This window comes from Typopeltis vanoorti, chromosome 7 (genome assembly GCF_054136105.1).
Source record: "Typopeltis vanoorti isolate ZY-2024b chromosome 7, IOZ_Tvanoo_1.0, whole genome shotgun sequence".
Lineage (NCBI taxonomy): Eukaryota > Metazoa > Arthropoda > Arachnida > Uropygi > Thelyphonidae > Typopeltis > Typopeltis vanoorti.
The window spans coordinates 95451874-95479398 of NC_143555.1; the positions used below are offsets into that span (position 1 = coordinate 95451874).

Here is a 27525-nt window from a genome sequence, read left to right on the forward strand (position 1 = left end):
AGAATATTTATACTTCAGTGAGAGAGGAGGAATAACATTGTGTGCTACATAAGGGAGATAAAAGTATCCCATGGAAAAGAAGAAATTTTTATATTTTCGGAAAGTGAACACTTTCTGAAAATATAAAAATAGGGTCTAACAAGGAAACTGACTCTGATGAACATTTTGTTGTTGTGAAACCAAGGTGTTTAGCTGGTAGATGTGATTAAGTATGTGTCAAACAATCCAATAATAAAATGAGTCAGAGAATAATTTTAACATTTTGGATAAGAAAATATCTAAAATTAAATTTATTTTAGGCCTTGGATCCAGTTAATTTTATAATTATGTAATTTTATTTAAATATATATAATGTTTTAGTTTCATTAAATGTATATATTTTTTTATTTGGTCTTGAGCCAATAATTTTCTGGATCTAAAAGAAATAGTTAAAGTCATTGCACCAATCGGAATTGAACCTCTGTGTAATTAATAAACACTCAGAGTAAAAATCTATTTAACAGAGATATAACAATTAGATGCCAGTTCTGATCTTGGTAACTAAAATGGAAATCTGATCTAAGTTTTATTTTCTATTGAATCCTTCTTTCAGGCACTTCTGGTCTCTAATCTATTGGCACTACAACTATGTCAAGTAGATTGAAGGTTCTATATTTCTACTTTTTCTCATGGTCAGATTACTGTTTTCATCTCCCAGATAAAACATGTTACTACCAGATCACCAATATAATTCTTGCTATAAAGAATGCTTCATGCTAATTTCACTCAAAATCTACAGATAACTAATTGAAAAAAAAAAAAAAAAAAAAAAAAAAAAAAAAAAAACATATCAAGTGATTTGAGAGACCAGCTCTAGCCTCACTCTCAGCCTACATTAAAGCTCACAACAGCTGCAAAAATCAACAGAACTTGAGCCTGAAAGGACAAAATACAAAAACCCACCTTCTGCTTAAACAGCAGTTATACCTTCTGTTATTCCTTTCCACAGCTTAGGCAGCACAACTTCTACCTTTTTGCATTTTCACCCCTTCTCCTCTCTCTCTCTCTCTTGTAGACATTCCTTAATCAGTGACCACCAGATGGATTCTGTATGGATTCTGCCAATCCAGATCCACTGCTGATATCTTAGTCTACATCACTCACCACTGGACATATGCCACGGAAAGGTTCAGAGAAATGTATGCTGTCGCCTTTGACATTTCCAAGGTTTTTATTTGCATCAAGGCCTGCTTTGTAAACTGTTCTCCTTTGGTCTACCTGCCATCCTCTATAACTAAATAGCAGTTTTTCTCTCTGGTAGTTCACTGCATATCATGGAGGATGGCACCCTCTTTTCAAGCTTTATCACCAATGCAGGAGTGCCTGAGGGCTCCCTTTTCTCTTATTCATAAATGACTTACTTTCAATCACTACAGTTTTGTCAACAATAACATTCGCCATTCATCCTACTCTTTTGATAAACCACATACTTCCCAGACATCCCTTACATCAAAATCTGCAACCAGCACCCATCCTCAGTAATATACACATCACCAGACAGGATGAACTATCTCTCCTTAAACTGACATTTACCTCCAATCTCCCTTGGCATAAATGCATTACATCAATAGTTAAAACATAAAATCAAAAGTTCTCTCAAAAATAAAAAACTAGACATTCTTTTCCATTCAAGAAGCTATTTTACACCCACCCAATTACTAACCCTATATAAATACCAAATCCACCCATCTTTAGAATACTGTTTACACATTTGGGGTGGTGAACCTAAAACTTCCTTAAACATTCTTGATGCTGTCCAGAGGAGAACAATTCCTTCCCTCACAGACTCACTTCACCCTCTATCTTACAGATGCAATGTTTCAGCTCTCTGTCTCTTCTACAGGTACTTCAAAGTCCCTGCTCCAGTGAATTGGCAAACATCATTCCTCCATTTGCTGTTAGGCCTGTTAAAACAGCAGCAGCTCTCCAACATCCATTTACAGTACAAGTACAAAAAGCATGCCTGCTTCTCCTTTTCCTCATTTATTCTATCTACCTCTGTCCTCTAGAACAGCCTTCTCCATGCTATGTTTTCCAACAATTTCAACTTACAACAGCGCTTTCAGAATGTCAATAGGTTTCTTCTTTCCCCAACCCTTATATGTACCTCACACATTGCATTGATGTGCTATATGTTCTTGTACTTCTCGTGTATAGAATAAACAAATATTTATATATATATATATATATATATATATATAAATAAAACAAAAAAACAAAAATCGAAGTACTGTCCTGATGTCTTCACTTCAGTTCTCTCAAAAATAATGAAGGGCAACAATCAAATTCTTCAATGCCTACCAATTAATTGCAACAATGGATTCAATATGTATTCCATCTCTCCTGATGCACAGTAGATCTAGTTCCCATCACTCATCTTTGCACATATAGCTGTTTGGAGAAACTTGTGCATGCTTGACATTTCCAAGACATTTGATTATATCTGGCACAGAGGCCTACTCAGCAAATTGCCATCTTGTGTGCTCTGCTTCTCCTTGTAATTGAGAGGCTAATTTATTCTCGGATCATACTAAATGTCAGATGATGACTGATCTTTTCAGTTCCCCAACAATGCCAGAACACCCAATTTTGTACTTTGGCCCATACTTTCCTACACATAAATTACCTTCTTTTACTGAGCTCAAATCCTATTTCTAGTTTTCTGATGACAATACACTCTACTTAACTCCTACTCTTCCTCTTCATTTGGAAAATCGTACAATACTGAATGAAATATGCCAAGCCTCAAGATGTTTCCTAAAGCTTGATCTATTTGTCAATCTTCAACTTCAATATTACAGAAACAGTCCTGTAATCTAACAAGAAAGAAAAGGCATCCCACATGTGTAGTCTCCTCAACTTCCAAATAATTCAACAAACCTTCTGTTGAGCCTTGTGAACTGTAGCACTGTCATCTCAAAATGAATCGCCATTTTCTGGAAAAAGTTAACCCAATGGTAAGTGTTACTTAGCCAACAACAACAACGATCAATTGTGTAGCATTTTTCGATAAAGATTGTTATCAATGACTTCTTTTGCATTAAAACATTCCTCAAACCACCATGCTACAATTAATGGTCAACTCAAAGATTTCCGATACACGAAGAGTACATTGCTTCAGGATATAGACAACATACTCTTGCTTTGTAACATAGCAGAAGTAGGTAAATCAGGATTTTGTAACAAAGAATAGGAATGGATAATACTGTAACTATACATTCCTATTCTTTTCTGAAATGAGAGGTTCATATTGTATTATTCTATTTTGAAACAATAAAGCTGCTGCTGTTGCTGATAAGGCATTGTTCCCATAGATGTGTGGATACTTCCTGTTCTATAATTAAATCTGCAGTGAGATTTCCATAACTGTCTTCCAACTTCTATGAAATGGACTCAAACGTTTTCTTTTCCTGATCATAATTTTCAACTAGAACTTTTTGAGTTACATGTTTGATGCCAAACATTGTCAGTAGGACCTGAAGACTACGATTAATGCACAAAAAAAAAAAAAAAAAAAAACTTTAATGAAGTTGCTAATACCATTTCTTCAATGTGTGAATATTATTTATTTGTTCTGTAACAGAATATAGCACATTCAAGGCATGTTTTACTGTGAATTCTAGGGAGTCTGGGTACCAAATCAACCCAGTCTCAAATTCTCTGGTCAGGTTATAAAGTATTACTCTTCATGAATAATAAGTTTTTATTCACATACCTGAATCCCACCATGACAATCTTCACGAATAGACATTGGTTCTTTACTTTTGCAAAGTAGATCAAATACATCTTCTTTGTAAATCTAAAATAATAAAGAATAAAACTTTGTTACAGCCAAATAGAAATATTCTAGCATGTAAGCTATTACTACCACTACTACAACACACACAAATTTAATAGTAGTGGTTTACACTAATTGCATCTTTGCAACATGTCTAATTCATTTAATACTGAAGAGCCATATATCTTTCAGTTGGAAAGGTCTGGGTTCCAACTTAGGATAAGGACTTGTTGTATAGGTTTTTGTGGAGATACATTTTTAGAACTATTTCTAGAAGGCTGAGCTTACATTTTTTTTTTTTTTTTTTTGGTTTTTACATGCCAATTTCAAAAATGATTGAGAAATTACAAAAAACAAAGACAACGCTGTAATCAGTGTAACTGTTGTGAACTTTGTTCATCTGTCAACAATCCCACAAAAAAGGTCAATATTTTAAATGATACAACAAAAGCAACTTCAAGAGATAAAAAACTTGAAGAGGTAAAAAAAATAAAATTCCATGACTATAGTAAGTCCTGAAATGGAATACACATGAAATGATTACAGGTCAGACATATGATAAGGTACATATATAGATACAAATTATTAATGGGAGGACTTCAACTGCAGAGATACAGACTGGAAGGAGGAAAGAACATATGGCAGAAAAGAAATGGAATTTATGTACTTCCTGCCATGTGATTTTTGGTGAAGTTGCTAATACTATTTCCTTATGCATGAATATTATTTATTTGTTCTGTAACAGAGTACGGCACATTCAAAGCATGTTTCTTCTAGCCACTGGACAAACAATTAAATGCAATGTAACTATAAGGTGGTTATTGCCTCCAATTGGATTAAGTGATTGTGATCTTGCCTTGGGAGGTAGCAAAACATGTGGAAATTCCAGTTAAGAAGGGGTATATATGTGGAACTACAAGACAGGTGATTATGATACGCTTAGAAAGCAGCTTGAAGCAGTATCGTGGCATATGGATCTGCAAGGGAAGGATGTTCACAGTGCATGGGGAATAGTCAAAGAACATCTGGAGGAAGCAATATCACCCTATATACACCCAAGGTCAGGAAGGTTAATTGGATGATTGGTATTATTAAGCATGAGGTGCAAAAAAAGAAATGTTGTGGAGGGTATATACAGAGAAAAATGACCAGCATGGCAAAATCAGATGAGAGAATTCTTGTAGATAAACTTACGCATTGGTTACACGACTAAATTTTTTCAGGAAATGACAATGTATACTAAAATATTAATTAAAAAACTTTAATCAATACCTTCCAATATTTAGGCAATGTTACATCGCCATCTTCTGGGAACATAAAACTATGATATGTGCACGCGGGCAATACAATGAGCAAATGAGGCTGAAGAAGGCAACTGGTGTTGGTCCTAGAGTCCTAAAGGTGCCATCTAGTGGGCTAAATTGGGTTGTCTTGGCTGTTGGGCTGATGTCCTAAAGATACAAGCTTCCCAAATTTGGGACAGTCTCATGCACCCACATTTGTTGAGATTTGGGAAGTTTTTTAGAGCTGAGGCTGATTCCAGGAACAATCTTTCATATTTATATTTGTTACGGTGTAGTAAAGTGGCTTTCTTCCAGCGTATTCTGTGGTGGGTATCTAGTGCATGGTCCGCAAGTCATGAGTGCCTGTATTGGTGAAACCAGATGTAGTCTTTGTGTTTGGATATCCTGATATTAGCTCTCCTGCCTGTTTGGCCATAGTAGGACAGTTCACAGCTGCAAGGGACCTAGTATACTCCAGGTAGGCCTAGGGGAAGTGGCTGGTCTTTGGTGGAGCAGATAAGGGATGCCAATTTCTTATGTGGTTTGTAACAGGTAGTCAGGTCATATTTTTTTAGGATTTTTGTGAGCTTTTTGTATTTGCCCCAGATATATGGAATGGTGATAGATATCTATCAAAATACACTGCAGCTGAGTTTTGGAGAGGAAGTATGTAAACAGATTCTTCTTCCAATTTTTATTTCAGAATCTCATATAATGGATGAGTTTCTCCTGATTTGAAATGTCTGAAGAAGCATCTAAAAGAAGACTTGCTAGAATCTTTGATTTCCTTAGCTAACTTCTGTTTAATGACATCACCAGTAACTGACAAATTCTTTACGTGTCATTTAGATACTGTTCCACTACTAGACCTACAAGTTTTTGAAAACAATAAATGGTTTATTGAATTAAGCTTTATAATAGGCTCCCCCCCCCCTCAGCAATTTGTTGCCAGTCTATGTCATAACATTTTTTTGTGAAAATTGAATCTCATAAAACCTAAATGTCTCCACTTAAAAAAAAAAGGCCTCAAAAATCTTGTAGCAATCTAGTTTCTCTGTCAGCAGTACCAGGATATTTGTTATATTACAGAATACAATTTTTTCTTCGTAGCACATCTTAATTGTTTTTTTGCAGATGACACCACAGAACTCTTCCCCCCCCCCCCCAGTGCTTTAAATATTTTCTAGTTCCTTACCTTAGAGAAACATGTCCTCAAGAGAAGCTATTAGTCTAAATGCAACTAGGCATGTTTTGTATATGATTCTGGTTGTTTACAATCATGTGATTCATCAAGTTGCATTTATCTGCTTTGCATGCTTACATTTGTGCTGAAACTAAAAAGAGCTCCAGACTCATATTTAATTTTCCACTGTCCCCCTTTCATTAATTTTTGATGTGTTGAATACATCTTTAAGTGTATGATGAAGTGGGTGTGGAATCATCCTGTCACAGACTAATCACAGACTAATAACTGTCACACAACTAATCAGTTGACTTCATATCAAAGTGCTCCAGTACTGAAACCAATTTTGATCTTCACTGAGATCTAATCAGTGGTAACTAGAACCATGATAATATTGAGAGCTAAATCAATTGTGAAAGACATTTCCACATATAACTGACTGGTTTTTCATTGTTTTATTAAAATACTTTGGATTAGAAATACTTTTTTTTTCCTTGCTGGATCAGAAAGTAAATCATACTAATAATAAATTACATTTTTGTTTTTATCTCAAGTGAGAGCAAACAAACTTGCAAATGAAGATCTTCATGCTCAGCCTAATTGCATAATAGAGGCAGTTGACTTCACAAATCATCTCGGTTCTATGAAGGGGGGGGGTGAAAAGTTCTGTTAATCACCCAAATGGGATAGTGATAACAAAAATGAACTGATATAACCACAAAAAAGAACATATCTGAAAACCGATGTTTCATCAAATTAATAATAATCTGCCCCCCCCTCACCCCCTTTTTTTTTTTAGGATATATAAGACATGTCAGAGGCTTGGAAGAAATTCGAAGACACAGAGATGACAGAGGCTGTCATTAAATTCCACATCAAGAAAATTCCACAACTGAGATTCACCAAACTTTGTTGAGACTTTAGGGGGGGACTGTGCCCCAGCATATCCAATGGTTGCCAAATGGGTGGCCAAGCTTAAAACTGGGTATCCTGAGACAACAGATGCCTCCAAGTCAGGAAGAGATTCCACAAAGATCACACCTGAAAACTTCGATGCAGTGCATGCCATGATCCTTGATGATAGACAAATAACAGCCAAAAACATTGCAAATAGTCTGGGGGATATCCAGGGAATGAGTTGGGATCATTGTCACTAACATCTGGACATGCAGAAGTTCTCAGTGAAATGGGCCCCAAAACATTTGAATGCTGACTAAAAGAGAGAATGTATGCCATCATCTTAAGGGATTTTTGGGTCATTTTGAGAAATCATGTGCAAATTTTTTGGATTGTATTATGACCATTGATGAAACATGGTTTTATCACTATGATCCAGAGACCAAACAACAGTCAATGGAGTGGAGTAATCCAAAGTACCTCAAAAAAGGTAAACTGTTACAGCAGTAGTTTATTCAACAGCTCTGAAAGAACTAAAGAGGTACTGAAGGAAAAATGCTGCAGGAAACTGAGCAGAGGTGTGTTGCTTTGGTAGGACAATGCACCTGCTCATACTGTTCATGAAACCAAACAGACAATACACAACTTGGGTTGTCAATGTCAGCCTCACCCACTCTATTTGCCATTGAGAAGCATGAATTGGGGGACCTGGTCCCCCAATTCATGCTCCTCATATTTCTATATATTTCTTATTCCCAAATTTAAAGAAACACTTCAAAAGAACAAAATTTACCACAAATGACGAAGTAATATCTGCAGCTGAGGACTGTTTCACTAATGTGACTCATTAGTGAAGGTATAGCAAAAGTTTTAAAACCACTGAATATTTTTGTTGCCTTTCGGCCGTTTAAAAAAATCTCCACCTTTCTCACTTCTCCTAAGGACAAGCTTCCACGTCTTAATTATCCAGGTGTCTACCAGATTCCGTGCTCTTGTGGATTATCTTATTTCGAACAAACAGGAAGATCTGCCTCTATTCGGCTAGAAGAACACCAATCTTATATTGAATACTTTAAACCTGAAAAGTCTGGACTTGCAGAACATGCCATCTTCACTAGACATAGAGTTCATTGAAGAAAGACAAGTCCTTCACAAAAGTTGGTTCCTCGTGGAACGCCTTTATAAAGAAACATGTGAAACTTTACTTCATTCTCCTAACTTAAACAGATCCGACAGCTTACGTCTATCCCCTTTATGGTAGATAGTACTTTACAAATCAGCTAATCTTTCCTAACCTTTTATTGTATAGTTTTTTTTTTTTTTTTTGTTAGGAAATTTATTGACCTTTTTAGTTATCTTACACCAGCTACTTAGGTAGAGCTTTTTGGAATTGTCAGTTATTGTTTAATTTGAGCTTAATATGTACTGAAGATGCCTGTGACACACAGGCGAAAATTATACTATTAAATAATCTTTGTATGCGAGTTTTCCGATTTTCATTTTGTATCGATAATGTAAATATACACACATCTGAAAGAAAGGGCATTATGCAGTATGGGATGGCAGCAACAACCTTAAGTCAATTGCTTCCATGAACAATTAGTCTTGTTGTGAAGATACTTCATGTGAAAATTTTTCTTTGCTTAAGCTTGTGCATAGAATAAAAAAGAATTTCTTGTTAAGCATAATTTATTTTTTTAATGAGCAAAAATCTTATAAATATAACTTAATTTTTTTCCCCATGTTGGGGCGGGTAGTAGAATAACCCAACTGCTATCAGTAGTAAATTCGTAAGATCCATGCTTGATGTGAGAGTCAAACGTGGTGCAGATGTTGGTTCTGACCACTTCTTGTTAGTGACGAAGTTGAAATTAAAACTTCAAAGTGTATTACGAAAGAAAAGAAGTTCGAGAACTGCATTTGATATTGAAAAATTAAAAAACAAGAGAAAAGTTTACTTTGGAGATAAAAAACAGATTCAATATATTAGAAATAAAGGAAAATCAAGATGTAACAGTAGAAAACAACAAAGTAGAAGAATACCAGAGAGACTTCAGGAATACATACAATGAAGTTATTGAAGATGTAATTGGCAAACGAAAAAAAAAAGAAGAAAAAAAAAAGGTCAACTGCAGAAACTTGGAAGATCATTGAAGAGAGAAAAAAGATTAAATCATTAATGAACAATACAAATTCAGAACGATTATATAAGGTGCATAGCAATTGCTATAATGAACTAATTAAAAGTGTGAAGAAGATAGCCACAAGAACCGACAAGAGAAAATATATTGATGAATTAGCAAAAGAAGCACAATATGCTGCAGAAAATGAACGAATTAGACAACTTTATCAGATTATAAAACAAATCGATGTTAACAAAAAAGCAATCCCTTCCTCCATTAGAGACAAACAAGTTATTGACGATTGACTCCAAAATCGAAACAAGATGGAAAGACTATTTTGAAGAAACTTTGAATGTAAAGGTAGATACAGGATCTCAACAGGCGCAAAATATTACAACTAATGTAATACCCACTTTGAACATTTCCGAAGACGAGATTTCGTCGAGCGAAGTCAAAGATGCCCTGAAGGCACTAAAATCTAGCAAAGGTTATACAACGAAATATGGAAGACAGAAAAAAATTCCTTGACAACGGAAAGAAGCAGTAATTATAAAAATCAACAAAAAAGGAGATTTGACCAAGCGTGAAAATTGGAGAGGAATAAGTTTGCTTTCAATTCCCTCAAAAGTTTTCACCAAAATTTTAATTAATAGATTAAAAAAGGAAATTGAAAATTTACTAAGAGAAAAACAGGCAGGTTTCCGAACTGGTTGCAGAACCATCCAACAAATACAGGCAGCCTTTGGTTTACGCTTCACTTCTGTTCCTGAAAAAACGGGCGTAAACAGATTCGGCATAAAACAAACCTAATTTTAATGGGAGGTACAAAGTTATGTTCTGTGCAGTCAAAAAATATGCACATGAAGTATGTGTAACATTATTATATTTAAAGCTTTGTAATACATACATATATATTTGTTAAAATAAAATTATTAATAATGAAAACGAATTTTAGATGTACGGAATGGATTTAGAAAAGGACGATCATGTATAGACCTGGTCTTTTGCCTAAAATTAATAATAGAGAAAAGAAGAGAATACATAGAAACACATATTGCATTTATCGACATTGAAAAAGCATTTGACAAAGTTAAAATAAGCATTTTATTTACCATATTAAAAGAAAGACAAATACCTAATAATATCCTAAAAGCTATCATAAGTATATATGAAAATAATCAAATACAAATAAGATTAAATCATGAGCTATCATATATGAGAGAGATAAACCAAGGGGTCCGACAGGGATGCCCTCTCTCAGCAACTCTTTTTAATATTTACCTAAATCAAATAATAAAATGGAATAAAAATTTCCATCAAGGTATTATTAAACTTTCTCCTACTGTGAACTTAAACACTCTCCTTTTTGCCGACAACCAAATAATAATTACAAATTCTGAAGATAACTTATAGAAAGCTATTTTAGATCTCAAAGATTATGATATGATAATATCAACAGAAAAATCAAAAACTATGGCCCTTTAAAGGACAAGATCCAGCAAGAACTAAGAAGATCTTAGAACAGGTGAATTCATTTAACTACCTAGGATATATGATCACATATGAAAATGAAAAAGATATCAACACAAAAATTGCAAAATATTTAAAAATAAAAGGTGTAATTAACTCTATTTAAACCAAACCTAGTTCAAAAACAAACCAGATTAAAAGTATACAATACATTAGCCCTACCAGTCTTATTGTATGGAAGTGAAATCTGGACAATAAAACAAAAAGACTAACAAAGATTAACAACAGCAGAAATGAAGTTTATGAGAAAAACTGCCAAGTATACTCTATTTGATCACAAAAGAAACGAAGAAATTATGAAAGAATTAAACCATGGACCAGTAATAGAAAAAATTAAAAAATATAAACATAAATGGATTGAACACATTCAAAGAATGAAATAGAAAGATTACCAAAACAAGCCTTAAAGTAAACCAGGATGTCCTCTTAAATGATGACTTCTAAAGCCGGAACAGGACACGCTAGGCATAAATCCTTGATATGCATGATGATGAATAACGAAACAAAAAATCATATACAAAAAATATGAAACTCAGAAAAGATATTACATATTTACATGTTGAAGTTCCTGGTTTCAGATCACCTGCATTTTTTTTTTTTTTTTTGAAAAAAGTATCCAGTGTTAACTGCCTAGATTTTCTTTTCTTTCTTTAAGGAGTTCAGTGTAAGGTCGAATAGATGCGATTACATTCCTTTTTACGTTTGCACTCTGTTCACAATCGTGGTCCATTTCACAGAGTTCAGTCAATGTCTCTATGCTTGCAAGGATACACTGGAAATCAGCTGTTTTTATATCTCTCAGAGGACCTTCTTCGTTTTCTTTCTCCTCCTTTGGATATTGATTTAACTGTTTGGCTAATTCTTTTAAGTCTTTATTGGAAAGCAGTTTATTACAGCTCTCTAAGACTTCTGTCACATCTTCAGCTGTAATATAGTCTAATCCCACCTCTCGTGCAAGCTTGGTAACGTCTTCAATAACACTCTCCTCATGCTCTAATTTCTCGAAGTTGTGCATAAATGCTGTTTTCGCCATGCTCCTTTTAAACACTTTGCTGACACTTCGTTCCAAGCTGCCTTGAAGTTGTTAATGCCCTTCAAAATATCGAATGACCACCAATAGTCTTTAATAGTTTTTCCTGAAATGTCCAAGAATCTTACTATTTTCATAAATGTTATATGGAGGTAATAGGCTTTGAAGATTGATATAATTCACTGATCCTTCGGTTGCAAAAGTGATGTTGTGTTTGGGGGCATGTAAACAATCTTGACATCCAATGGGTGTTCTTACTTCAGCAAGGTTTTGAGGATGTCCAGGAGCATTATCCAAGAGAAGCAATGCCTTGGCTGGCAAATCATTTTCTTTACAGAAGTGAAGCACGATAGGACAAAAATAATTTGTGTACCAATCTATAAAAACGTCTTGTGTAACCCGAGCTTTCTTGTTCCATTTCCAATAGACTGGCAGCATGGCTTTTAGACCCTTGAAGGAGTGTGAATGGTACACCAACATTGGTCTAAGCTTCAAGGTTCTGGAGACATTTGCCCCCAACAAAAGCGTAAGTCTATTTTTCGCTGCTTTAAAACCTGGAGCGGAATGTTCTTCACAGAAAATGAAGGTGCGTGATGGCAATTTTTTCCAGTAGAGCCCAGTCTCATCAACATTAAAAATGAAATAAAGAGGATAACTTCCTTGTTCTACACAGTCATGAAATTCTTTAAAAAAAAACAGCCACTGCCACAACATCTGCACTTGCTGCCTCACCACATAATTTGACACTATGGCACTTACTTTGAGACTTAAATCTCATGAACCAACCTTTGCTTCCTAAAAATGTTTCTTCGCTTCCATCTGTCTTTTTAAGATCCTCAAAAATTGTTTTTGTTTTCTCAGTTATAACAGCCTGCGTCAGAGGAATGTTTTTCTGATTCAAGTCATCCACCCATAATGATAATAATTTTTCCATTTTTTCATGAAGTTTACCCCTGCTTTAACTTACATGTTTTGCATTTAGTACTGCTGTAGATTGTTGCACAGACTGTTTTATTCTATCTACATTTCTCATAATTGTAGTAACAGTCGATGGAGGCAAGTTCATACTTCTACAGACATTAGTACGTGGCTGCCCATCTTCCATTCTTCGAGTCACCTCCATCTTCTTTTCAAGTGTGATTGATTTCTGCACCTTCTTAAAACCAAGTCATGCTAACTTTTCTGCACTTCTTTTATCAGACATGGTATGTCATTACGTACTTTATCAATTTAAATACGTATGTAAAAAAAAAATTAAATAGAACAATTAGGTAGATTCAACAGTAAAACTAGGTTTGATACATATACGTCATAGTAGTGCGGTAAACACTCAAACACTAGAGTGCTTGCTAGCGTTGTTTCTCAGTCAGACCACACTACAGTAAGAAAGCACAAGCAGGCATCTGGCATTATTGTGAATAGGCATAAATTGAACTGTCATAAACTGAGGGCTGCCTGTATTCACTCTTAGAAATATAATCAAACAATGTACAGAATTTCAAGCCCCACTTTACTTAAACTTCATCAATTTCAGTAAAGCATTTGACTTAGTAAATAGAGAGAAACTTTGGAAAATATTAGAAGAATACCTTATAAATTTCTCAATATTATTAAGAATATGCATAATGGCAGCAAGTCTTGCGTGGAAATAGATGGAAAACTTACAGACTTCTTTATAATTGATACTGGAGTTAGTCTGGGTTGTGTGCTATCTGGTCTATTATTTATAATTTTAATTGAGTGGATCATGAAAAACTCAATGAAGCATCAAAAGAGAGGAATACTTTGGGACTTTACATCCACACATGTAAGCCCTTGATTTTGCTGATGACATAGTGCTCCTATCCTCCAAGTTAAATGACTTACAGCTAAAAACTGATGACTTTGCTCACTGCGCAGAAACTGTGGATCTACATATAAACAAGAAGAAAACCAAGGTCATGTGAATAAATGAAAAATCAAATAAAGAAATTAAGTTAAAAATGAAACAATTGAAGATGTTGATACTTTTACATACCTTGGAGCAGTAATAAATAAACAAGGCGGCACTGACAAAGAAGTTTTTACAAAGAATTGCTAAAGCACAAAATTGTTTCAGGTCATTAAACAAATTATGGAAAGTATCAAATATTACAGTTAAAGTGAAAATTAATGTCTATAAATCTATTGTGCTAGCAGTACTGTTATATGGCTCTGAAACTTGGAAACTTACCAAGGCACAAAGTAATAAATTGGACATTTTCCAAAAGAAGTGTTTAAGAAGAATTTTAAAAATCTTCTGGCCAAATACAATTACTAACAAGGAACTTTTAAAGAAAACCTTCTCCAAGTCAATAGATGAAGAGATCCGCCTAAGAAGATGGAAATGGACTGCACATGCTCTTCGCATGGGGATAAACAGAATTCCTCAAGTACTGATTTGGGCTCCAGAAGGAAGATGCTTTAGAGGTCATCCAAAATTAACTTGGAGAAGAATAATGGAATCCGAAATGAAGGAAGGCAAGATAGGCAAGTTGGACAGAAGCAAGCACAGCTGCAAGGGACAGGGGCAGATGGAAAACCAGCATTGCAGCCTTATGTGCCAGTAGGCATGGAAAGACTTGATAACTTAATTTTGGCTCTTCTCAAGTGGATGGTGACTGAAGCTGTATGATCTTCAATCATTCAATTATTTATTCAGTTTTGAACTGCTCACATTTGGAAGAGAGTGGAACAGCTGTTGAAAGAATTTCTTCTGTACTGATTTGCAATGCATTGTTCCTTTCCCCCAATGAAGAGCATGTTGATTTCACTGGTATTAGATGAAGCTCTTTCTCCTTTTAAAAAAATAAAAATAAAAAAGGAATGCCAAAAGATGCATCTAACACCAGTGAAATCAACATGCTCTTCATTGGAGGAAAGGAACAATGTAAGAACAATTATTTCATGCATATTGCACTATATAAACTACTTAAATAGAATTTAAAATTTTACTGAACAAGAGCTTTGGAATGCATAATGTGCTAAAATATTACATATTTTCTAATATTTACTGATTATACATAAGTAGAACTAACTATTGCAATGGAGACATGGAAGCATGCCACCATACAATTCAATGAAATATATAAAACTATTTTATCATAATAGAGAGATAAAGCAAGTGTTAACTAAAATTAAATTTAGAATGAAATTTATAAGAAGGTATAATATTATTTAGCAAACAATTATGGTTTTGATTGCTTCATTATTATAACAAACTTAAGAAGAATCTGAAATGTAAAGATAAAAATCATGTACAAGTATTACCTCCAAAAATGAAACTTTTATAAGAAATTCAGAGTCTTGTTTTTGTTGAATTGCATCAAATATATCCTGAACTGCTCTTTGTATAATTCCAACTTTACTTGAATCTTCTTTTATAGCCATTGTATAAGAGGTACCCATTGTGTGAGTTTTTCCTGATCCAGTTTGTCCATATGCAAGAACTGTAACATTATAACCTGTAGATGAAAAGGAAAATAAACATTAAGGCAAATTTAAGTCAACAGAATATTTATCATAAGAACCAATCTGTGAGTGTTTATGTAATATAACACTGGGATTAATGAGCCAGTATATATATGTGTATAGAGTTAATACTAGAACTACTACTGAAGAGCTATTCTTAAGTGAAAAGTGTAAAGCTACTTGAATCTCACAATAAAATATATTTACAAAATGCAGTCAACTTTGGCAATAGCAGACCTATAGGGAGAAGTAGTAGTAGTTTGCTATAGCGAATTTTCTTAAGAACAGCATTCTGCATATCGGACTTTGGTGAGGACGTTTTGGCATTGTTATAATGAGTCAACTATAAATGGCAAAAATATCAGATTTGTACACCAATACAAATTGTGTTATATGCAATTTCAGTAATGATGTGCAACGCGATTGTTACCAGACTACTATGACAACTAGTTACAGATGGAAGAGAAAACATTTCTTCTTCATGCATGTGACTCAATAACAATACAGTAGGCAAGTATTGGCAGTTGCTGGTGATTACTGTTTTTCCTTTCACTAAAGTGAAGGCTCTACTGACGTTTAGTGATAGAAGATAGATGATTATGTTTATTGCAGTTTTTGCACAATATTAATTGTACATAGAAGTCATAGCCATTAACATCATAGCCCAGCAAATGATATGTGATAATGGCTGATAAACATTTTTTGTGCATGCAACTTAAAGATAATATGGAGTAAATGTATATGATATCATCCCATTTTAGATAATTATTTTATCATCATGCTTTTTGAAATATCAGATTCCTTTTTTGAGAATGAGTGATTTTCTGCAGGCAACCTCAGTTTGTTCCATTCTAAATTTCCCTGATATTTATTTTGTAAAATCTGGCATAAAAATTTTATTTAAATTAATTTCATTACATATTAAATAAACTAAAAAAAAAAAAAAAATCAACGTTCAAACAGGCATCATCCCATTACAGGAAAGTCCTACACTTATTTAATTGACTACAAGTGCAAAGAAGCAGTTACATCAATTTTCATTTATTTATTTATTTTTTTCTCATTATAAATTGAAATTCATCCTTGAAACGCTATTTCATATAATATTTGTGTATTTTCATGGTCGGTTTTGGCATTTATGATATGAAATGGGTTTTCAGGAATGAATTCCAATTTATAATGTGCTTGTGAGAAATAAGAATTTAAGTATTAAATTTCATCTCCTTAGATAAAAGGTAAAAAATTTCAAAATTTGAGGAAATTTATATAAAAATTAAAGAGTATTACAAATGTAGCTTTTGTAATAATGCTCTTCAATTTTTATATCAATTGAATAATAAGCCACCTGTGACTGATACTCAATTTTTACAGTTGACTCAGTCAGTCATTAGATTCTTATGCATACCAATTTGGGTCATTACTGTGTTTTAGTTATTAACCATAAGAACAGTTATAAAAAGCAGGTGTTGCAAGTTGAAAAGTCATTATCACCTACATAGATGCCAATGAGTTACATAAGTGAATCTATGTAGCTTTTACAAAGAATTAAGATATGGCTAGAGGAGAGGTTAATTATTTCATTAATTCAATGAGTCACTGATGTATAATGATGATTTAATTTAGCAATACTGAATTTAATAACAATTGAACAATAGTGAAAAAGTGATGAAGAACTGCTGCACATGTTTTAAAAGAGCTGAAAAATTATCACTGACTCATTGAAGGAGGCCATCCATCACTCATGGCACCTCTTATACCATCTCTTAAACTCATCCACATTCAATGCATTCACCACTTCAACAGGCAAACTGTTCCATGAGAGAAAAATTTAGCTCTCACCCCTTTGCACACAAACTTGATTTCTACAGATATCCTCTTCTCCTCTCTCCACCTTTCGTATAATGAAAAACTCCAACCAGTATCTCATAACACCCTTTCAGAATTTTACATGTCTCTATCATATTAATCCTCCTCCTGCTTACTAGTGTCTGCAGGTCACCCACACTCAGTCTGTCTCATCTACATTCCATAATCCTGATAAAATTTTTATAACTCTTCTTTGCACCCTCTGCCCACTTTAACCCCTTGAAACCCGGATGACCAAATCTGCACAGCTCAGTTCAGGTGCAGTCATATCAAGGCTTTCCTTAAATGTCAATGTTCATTTCAGCAACACAATTCATATCTGCAATCTTTGTTGTCACCACTGAACTGCAACTTATCTTATCCACCAAACTCTAAGATTCCTAGCATCATCAGTTTCTCCAAGCAAAATTCCACCAGTATAACATACCACTGGAAATCTAATCACAGCAAAACACATAACTTTACGCTTACTAATGTTGCATCAACAACCATTAACATGCACCTGTAGTTCCATCCTATTCAAGTCATTCTGCAAGTGCTGCATATATGTAGCATCCCTGAGTGCCCTGCCAAATCTCTGCATTTTCAACCAATAATTGAACATCTTCTATCAGGTCCTTCCCAATATCAAATTAGTACAGACTCCCATCCTCTAACTACCACTTTCTGATACCTGTCAATCATTCTGTTATTCAAGTCAACACTTTATATTCCAATCCTATATATAATTTATGCAACAGTCTTTCATGTAACATCTTGTCATGTGCCTTAGAAAAGTCAAGAATATCAAAGTATATCTATTATGTTTATCCAGCTGAGCCATAACATCATTATAAAATATGAACAAATTACTCAAATATGATCTCCCTTTAGTAACCCATACCGCTCCTTGCAAAATATAGCTTGTTTGTCAATCGATTTTTCAATGTGAATTCTTATCAACTTGTCTAAAATCTTCACCACCACTCCAGAGATACTGATAGATCAGTAGTTAGACACATCATTTTTTTCACCACCCTTGTATATAAGAACTATCATACATTATTTTCATTCCTGTGGGATTTTTCCTGAGCTGACACTCAAATTATACAACCAGATCAGCTGAACATTCTTTTAGCATGTGTGCAAATATCCCATCTACCACACTATTGCCATATTTTTGTCTAGTTATGCATCTCTCTACTTTTTTCTTCATCCAACATAGTAGTTACACTATGGTCGATGTTGCATATGCCATGTTGATAATCTTAGTAAAGTGAGAGATCATTTTCATAATCACATCTGTCTTCAGACAAATGTAACATCTGTATTCAGTAAAGTTATTCTTTGCTTTACTTTCAGCAATTTACTTTCCTTTATTTATATTTTTATGTTCAGCATAATGATATAAATTTTTGGGTTGCTTTTAGCCTGTATAGACAATTTCTTTTCATACTCCAACTTTGCTTTTCATACAATCCATGTAATAAGTATTCTGGCTATACATTTCATAACTCCTCATCCTTATTCTCACAATATTCCTTCCACATGATCTTGTTATCAATCTCTTGCTTGATAAGGCTGCACATCCATTTCACAACCATGCTATCTGTTCGTTATACTCTGTGTCATTTTAGGTGCAGCATGTGCAGATGCTGCACCATTTTAGCATATTTTCAATACTTCTCATGCATTGCCGATATTTTCTCATTCAGTAAATACCAAAGGAACAAAAATATGGTATTGTCCTGAGTTCAGCATCCAGCTTTGTAATTCAGCATGATTCGTTTCCTGTGATCACCATCACTAACCTATATCGAAACAGTCACATCCTTAACCGAGACCACCCCCCCTTCTGATACTATGATCAAATGGTTGGAACTTATCTTGATGGTTGATTTCCGCAATTGGGTTGCCAGCTTTCTCTCTTAATGCACATAATGTGCATCCAGATGGGAAAAAAAAAAAAAAAAAAAAAAAAAAAAAAAAAAAAAATGGTGGGACTATTACCTTCAAACTTTGCAACTTATGCTTGTGTTCCACAAGGGTCTGTCTTTCTACTCTTCTATATATCAGTGGCCTTTCTCCAGTTAACCTCAAATCCAAAATCTGAGCTTTTCACTGCACTCTTCTTTCCTCATTCAACAAACCTTATACTACACTAACAAAAACTACCACAAATCAACTTCTATTACCTTGAATTCTCATCTCCAAACCATTCTTCAGCAGGTGCTTATAACCTTATAAATTTCAATGCTAACAAAAGTCAAACCTATTTTATTTTTCACAGAAAAGAACCCTTTTCTTCCATTCTTACTTTTGACAACAAATTTCTAGTCAAGATGAGATTTCTCTTCTTGGGATTACTATAACCTTTAATCTCTCATGGTATAAATTTACAAATATTACATATTACAAATATTGGCTTTTTAACATCCAAAAAAAAATTAATGTATCTCTTTTATGCAAGGCATTTACCTCTGAACAGCCATTAACTCTATACAAATTCATCCAACCATTAAATACTCCTCTCACATTTGGAGCAGTGCCCCTAAGAACTCCCGAAAAATTAATGATCCATCTCTTACTAACTCACTCCACTCTCTTTCAGCAGACATTTTCTTTATAGGAACAAATGAGGAAATGGTGAAATGAGACCAGAACAGGCCACTGGACCTAATTCCCTCAAAGGATGATGATTTTCCTGGCTACTGTTTATCAGAACTAGAATCAATAATTTCCCTGCTCTCTCTCTCTCTCTCTCTTACATCTATTAAATACATGTGACTCTATTCAACACCCTTTTACAGATCTACCTCAAAATCAGACAAATTTTTCTTCTGAATGAATACAATATACAAGTCTTCAAATCCAATGTTCACAAATTTCTTCTTCCTCCCCCACCTTTCTGCCAATCCAAGATACCAAATGTACTATAGATTAATTTTTCATGGATGGAATTACCATAAAAATAAATAAATACTACTCCAAGAAAATACATTATAGAAGCATTAAGTGTGACCTTAGCAGTCCACCAATGCAAGCCTTCACTATTTATTATTATTATTATTTATTTATTATTATTTTTTGTATGAATGTTCTTTCTGCATCATCTCTAACATCATCAGAAGTCAAAGAATGAAAGAGCAATAGAGCAATATAAGGTTTTTTGTACAGCTGTGGAAAAGTCATTATGTGTTTCATCAGGTGATCCTCCAAATGACCAATATTCCCTAATGGTGGACAGAGTGTGCAATTTACAAATTAGCAAATGATCATCCATTATTAGTGAGAATACTGGCAAATGATTAAATTTGAATAAGGAAGCAATAAGGTTGCCAAATGGGGGGGGGGGATGTGCACAAAGTTTGTTTCGATGCTGTTTGCATGATGAAACTCTAATGATTGGCCATTTGAAAAGATTTTGTTCAAATAGCCAACAGTGAACCTGGTTTCCTGAACAGCATCATTATTAGGGACAAGAGAGTTCTTTCAATGTGATGATCCTAAGACCAAAAGATGAAGTGCAAAATGACAATTACTAAGCTCACAAAAACCATGATTGTGTGATTCAATCACAAAAGGAATAACACATAAGGGATTTGTTCAAAAGGAAGATTACCTTTTTACCTTGGTTCTAAAGATAACAAGAAATATCCATACTTGTCCAAATATCCAAATACATATCCTTATTTGAAGAAAAAGAGCCATCAAAGGCCTGAAATGTGTGTGGAAAGGCAACAGGAGTAGATGATATTCGAACCAGAAATGCTGACGTATGGTGGTATAAAAGTCTTACAGTGGCTACACTGCATAGTTCAGAAAGCCTGGACAGAGGGACGAATTCCCGATGATTGGAGCAGAGCTCTAATAGTACCCATATATAAAAAGGGAAATAGAACTGGATGTGAGAATTACAGAGGTATTTCCCTACCAAGTGTTTCTGGCAAGATCTATGCAAGTATACTTGAGAAACGGTTGAGAAGAATTGTGGAAGAAAAGCTTGGTGAAGAACAAGCTGGATTCAGGCCAAATAGAGGCTGTAGGGGGGGGGGGGAGTGCTTAAGGGTCAAAGCTGTATAACTGAGAGGAGACCTCCACATAGCCTTTAAAGGAATGCAGAGAACCGACCAGGGCTTCTGACCTAATGTCCAATCCTCACCTTCTCGTGGAGGACCCTGTTGGATAACTACCTGGATACTGAATGAATGAGGATGGGCTGGCAATTTGGGATTTAGCCTACCAAATTGTATTCTTATTGGCTTAAACCAATATACAAAATGATGGTACAACATGACAAAATTTCATGCTGGCTGGGGCATCGCCCGGTTAAACAAGGCCCCGGTTGTTTTCGCTAGGGAACCAGGGCGAACAGCGAAAAGTCAGCTACTGGAACAAATCTTAAAGCACACCCCAACTCAATATCACCAGAGTTAAAGATCGGTACTATCAACATAAGAAGCCTGAATGGCAAAGAAATGGAGCTAGCTGAGGAATTAGATAAGTATCAGATCAACATAATAGGGGTGACTGAAACAAAAAAGACAAAAACTGTTAAGATCTTTCTGAGCAATAAATACAAAATGTTATATTCAGGAAATGACAATCAAGGAAAAGAAGGAGAAGCCATAGCATTCAACACAAAATACGAGGCTAATCTTCTTGAATGGCAGGCAGTCTCAAGTAGAGTGATGTGGGCTAATATCAGAATGTGGAATTGGTCAATGAGACTTATTTATGCCTATGGTCACACAGAAGGTTCTACTAAGGAAGAAGTGGAGGAATTTTTTGAGGCTTTAGAGAAAGCAACTGACACAAGGAAAAAGTAAAAGTTGGTCCTTGTTGAGGATCTAAACAGCAGAGTAGGAAATGATTGTCAGACATACAAAAATATTTTGGAAAAATTTGGAGAAAAAAGCAAAGCTAATAATAATGGCAAATACCTGTTAGATTTCTGCTCAGGACATGGACTGGTTATTACTAACACCATGTTCCAACATAAAAATGTGCACAAATTCACATAGAGAGAGAAGTAGCAAGGAATAAGAAAAGTCTCATTGACTATATTATTGTTGATAATGATGTTTTCTCCTTGGTGCAGGACACCAGTGTACAGAGGATTTGAAATTGGAAGTGATCACCAATTTAGTCATGAGCGGGATAAAATTGAATTTCATATTGAAAAGAATAACATGTAAGAAAGTTTTAAAGCGAATAAAAGTTGAGCAGCTCTCAGATGTGAACTGTAGACTAAAATACACAAAGATTATTGAAGAAAAAATGAAAGAGTTTGAGAACAGGAACCAAACCTTGGAGATTCAGTGGCAAGCCTTGAAGAAAACCCTGATTGATTCAGCCAGCAAGGCATATGGTGAGGTTGTCTGCAAGGATAGAAAAATCAGAACTCCATGGTGGACACGGGAAGTTAAAGAGGCAGTGAAGGAAAAGAAGAAAGCATATCAAACGTTCCTGGCAAATTAGTCAGCTTTTGCTCTTAGAGAATACAGAGACAAATGTAAGAAAGCGAAACAATGTGTAAAACTAGCTAAACAAAAGTCATGGGAGGACTTTGGCAAGTACATAGAAAATAAATATCAGGAAGGTAGTAAGCTATTCTGGAAGTTGTTGAAGAAGCTTAGAAATGGAGAAAAGAATGCTGTAAAAGGAGTTAGAGATGATAACGGTGACATGAAAACAGCAGAAAAAGATATCCTTGAAGTATGGAGTAATTATACTTCGAAAAATTGCCAAATGAACGAAGCAGTGATAGCACAGTGGTAAAAAACACTCAACAGGCATACAGTCAGGAATACATATCCACACTTGAAGTAGAAAAAGCCATCAAAGGCTCGAAATGTGGAAAGGCAGCAGGAGTAGATGATATTCGACCAGAAATGCTGACGTATGGTGGTATAAAAGTCTTACAGTGGCTGCACAGCATAGTTCAGAAAGCCTGCACAGAGGGACGAATTCCCGATGATTGGAGTAGAGCTCTAATAGTACCCATATATAAAAAGGGAAATAGAACTGAATGTGAGAATTACAGAGGTATTTCCCTACTCAGTGTTCCTGGCAAAATCTATGCAAGTATACTTGAGAAACAGTTGAGAAGAATTGTGGAAGAAAAGTTTGGTGAAGAAAAAGCTGGATTCAGGCCAAATAAAGGCTGTCAGGATCAGATCTTCACTTTACGACAAATAGTTGAGAAAGCATGGGAATATAGCAAAGATCTGTATTTAAGTTTTGTCGATCTGGAAAAGGCATATGACAAGGTGCGAAGAGAAAAGCTATTCAATACGCTACAGTTATATGGTGTCAATGGGACATTATATCAAGCAACACTTAGTCTTTATTTGAGTTGTAAGTCAGCAGTCAGAATTGAAAGAAGTACAGGAAGATGGTTTAATGTTATATCTGGTTTGAGACTAGGATGTACATTATCCCCTCTGTTATTCATTATCTATATGGATCACATTATGAAGGAAAGTGGTATTAAACCTGGTATCAAAATTGGAGATGTTAATGTCAGCTGTTTGCTTTATGCGGACGATGTTATACTTCTAAATAAAAACGCTACAAGTCTGAAAGATTCCCTGACTAAATTGAATAACTGTTGTAATAGATATGGTATGAAGGTCAGCATTAAAAAGACAAAGACAATGAAAATAGGTAGAATTGTTGAAAATGTCAACTGTGTTGTGAACGAAGAACCTGTGGAACAAGTGAAACATTTCAGCTACTTAGGCACGATTTTTAGTAAAGATGGTAAATTAAATATGGAAATAGACAACAGAATCAACAAAGCTGGTACGATAGGAAGTCAACTGAATAAATTCATATGGAATAAGAGAGAAATTAGTTGGAACAGTAAATCAGCTGTATATATACAAGACAGTGTTCAAACCAGTTTTAACTTATGGATTTGAGAGCTGGGTCAGTAGTAAAACACTTGACCAAAGACTAGAGACCGCAGATATGAGAGTCCTGAGAAAGATTAGAGGCGTGAACAGATGGCATCAATGGCAATATCATATTAAAAATGAGGATATTAGGAAAGAACTTGACATTGTCAGCATCCAGGAATGCGTTAGCAGAGCTAATCTCAGGTGGTATGGTCACTTAAACAGAATGGGCGAGGAAAGATTAGCGAAACAAGCATTCTTTGCTAGGTTGGCAGGAATACGACCCAGAGGAAGACCAAGATATAGGTGGATTGATACGGTACAACGTATCTTAGATGATAGAAATATAAGATCTGAGAATGTTGGAGTCTTGTCAAGTAACAGACTGATTTGGAGGAAAATTGTAGATAGGAAGTTAGTAATGATGTAAATTTTTCATGTAGTACTATGATATCCTGTACACCCCTTGAGGGTACATGTCAGGAATTTGATGATGATGAGATAACAAGAAATTATATACTTCATTTTAATCCTTTACCCAAGGAAGCAAAAATTTCTTGTTATCTTTAATGTATCAAAGAACCAAGGGGAAAAAACTTTCGACATCTTTCTCTGAACCAGAGATTTTTATTAATAAGGTCTAGCACCTTATGGCTAATTGTGTATAAGATATATATGACTTCAGCATTAATTCAACCTTGGTTTATCTCCTGGGTCTGGTTTCCGCTGACGAGACCTCGATAAAGGTCGAAACCGCTCAGGCTAGTGACTCTTCCCATTATGCATAGTATTTTACACATCCGAAAGGGTGTATGCTTTGCATTATGATATACATATTAAGGTAAGTGATGTGAAGTCATTAGCCTCTATATATATAAGTAGCTCGGATGTGAATATATTCCATGTACAAAACATTGTTTTGCTTCATTGTGTAAAGGATTAAAACCAAGTATATAATTTTTTGGTATCTTTAATGTATAATATTCTTCTTCTTTGGCACAACAGCCCCATGTAGGACCTCGGCTTCCCATTTTCTGGGTTTCATAACTCACTACAAGGTAGTGTCGTTACCCCCCCCCCCCCACACACACACTCAACAATGTGTAAATATTTGTGAAGCGTTGTCTTCTTTAGACCAGTTTGCCTGCGGGAGGAAAACACCCAGATAAACTGGTGAGAAAAACCCTGCAGTCCACGCCCAAGATGGGCTAACTTGCTATGTCTGAGAAAGATCCTTAGCTCCTCACGTCAGTGACGAGAATCGAACACAAGACACTCCTTTCCAAGGCATATGGTTGTGGAGCATGTAACCACTTGGCTAACTGAGTGGACTTAATGTATAATATAATCAAACTAATTTCAATTCATGAAATTTGTAATAAAAATTATACAGAACATCCGCAAAAAATATAGCTGTACATGACTGTAATCAGTTCTCCATTCCACTTGTGGTGCATAATTTGGAGACTTCTGCTACAAACAATTAGGAGTCATAAAATAAAGTTAATCAAACTTGTACATTAAGACATTGTTAGTGTATTCATTTGTAAGATAGTACAAATAAATATTGAAACAGATGTTTTAAAAATAATTCTTGATTACACTGTCAACATACAAAACTGAAAACTTACCTTTGAAAAGATTTTCAATATATGAAGCCACTGAAGAATTATAAACTTCTTCTTGTTCCACATCTGGACTGAATGCAAAGTCAAATGTAAATGCTTTATCAGCTCCAGCTATAACTTGAGGCTCATTTGGAACAAACTGAACACTTAACTGACATCCTTCAACAATCTCTTTTGTGACCAGGGGTCGGCATCTTAATACAACTCTGACAGGAATTACTTTATTTTCTGACATGATTGTGCTAAAAAAAAAAAAAGTATCCAGTATCTGAGGTACACATATTTATATGAACAATGATAATGATGGATTTTAAGTAACAATAATTCAAATTATCAGAGAGATGAACTAAGCCTAGATGTTAGCACTGTTAGATATCCTTAAAAGAAGTGATTCTTTTTTTTTTTTCAGCTCATGGCACCATAATCAATTCACTATATTTCCAGCATCATTTTATTTGTATTGATGTGTATATTTCACAATTACAGATTTTTTGAAATACACAATTTCAAATAATGTGCACTAAAAATCACTTAACACAAATATATATAGTCAGTCACACATCTTCTTATGCCTGCTTGTACTTATGATGGCCATCCCATTAACACATTCATCAAATACTACTTTTCTCCATCCCATGGCTTTATTGCTACTAAGGAGGTTGAGAAAACCCTCTAACTTTTGGAGGGAATATAATATCTTGCATTGTAAAACATAGATGCATCAAGTGAGGCAACAGCAGAGTGTATAAATGGTGTTTGGAAGAAGCAGCTGAAAACTTATGTTCATACATTCACAGGATTTGACAAAGCTATAAAAGTGATTAGCAGCAACAAGATGGCAACTGCTAGCTAAATTATCTTCCCCCGAGAGCTCTCAAATGAAGATTTTATCAAGCTAGAATAGAAAATTGTGGAAGAAGAGAAAAAGGTTGAAGCTAAGCCTCCTCAAAAAAAAAAGTTAAGAGTGAAAACATTAGCAGAGGCATTTGCTGCTGTTAATGAGGCAATTTAGTTGTTTGAGGAAATGAATCCTAACATGAAGAGATTTAGCAAAGAGATGGAGGCTGAACAGAATGGTACAAGATTAAATCGCTTGTTACAGAGAAATGTATGCAGTAAAGAAAAATCAAACTGTGCAAACCAAGATGGATGCAAGATAAATTTTTATCCTATGGTCATTGCGCACTTCAGTCCTCTCCAAAATAATGGAGAAAGTCATTAACCGTCAGCCTCTTCACTACTTAGAGGCCTACCAGTTAATCAACAACCACCAGTATGGATTCTGCTAATCTAAATCCACAGCTTAGCTTTTGGTCTACATCACCCATTATTGAAAATCACCAGACTGAATCAGATCTCTCTCTCTCTCTCCTCAGACATTTACCTTCATCCTCTTCTGGCATAATAAACACATTTCTTCAGCCTCTAAAAAACTAGACATTCTAAAAACTAGAATCATCTAGTAACTCTATACAAATTCCAAATCCATCCATTCTTAGAAAACTGCTCATGTTTGGGATGCTCCTGAAACCTCCCTAAAAATTGTCAACACTGTCAAAGAACAATTCAGCTGACAGATGACTCCCTCTCTAATTCACAACTTCTATCTTACAGATGCACTGTTTCAGCTCTGCATCTTTTCTAGACAGGTACTTACATGGACACTGCTCCACTAAATTGCAACCATTATTCTTTTTGCTTTTGTTGGATCTATTAAACACAAGAGTAGCAGCTGACTAACATGCCTTTTCAATTCAACTGCAAACTTGCTTCTCTTCTTCTTTTATTCTATTTACCC

At 34.8% G+C, this 27525-nt stretch overlaps 1 protein-coding gene across 2 annotated transcripts in view; it reads right to left on the minus strand.

Moving 5' to 3' along the window:
* Positions 1 to 27525, minus strand: part of LOC150104880 (chromosome-associated kinesin KIF4-like) — a 282861-nt gene that overhangs the window by 239326 nt on the left and 16010 nt on the right. For both annotated transcript variants that reach the window (XM_090396035.1, XM_090396036.1), the window contains exons 2-4: positions 25731 to 25969; positions 15152 to 15345; positions 3755 to 3838 (exon numbers count right to left, since the gene is read on the minus strand). In XM_090396035.1, coding sequence (XP_090252161.1) covers positions 3755 to 3838; positions 15152 to 15345; positions 25731 to 25962 — 510 coding nt within the window. In that variant the 5' untranslated portion in view covers positions 25963 to 25969. The remainder of the gene's footprint in view (positions 1 to 3754; positions 3839 to 15151; positions 15346 to 25730; positions 25970 to 27525) is intronic.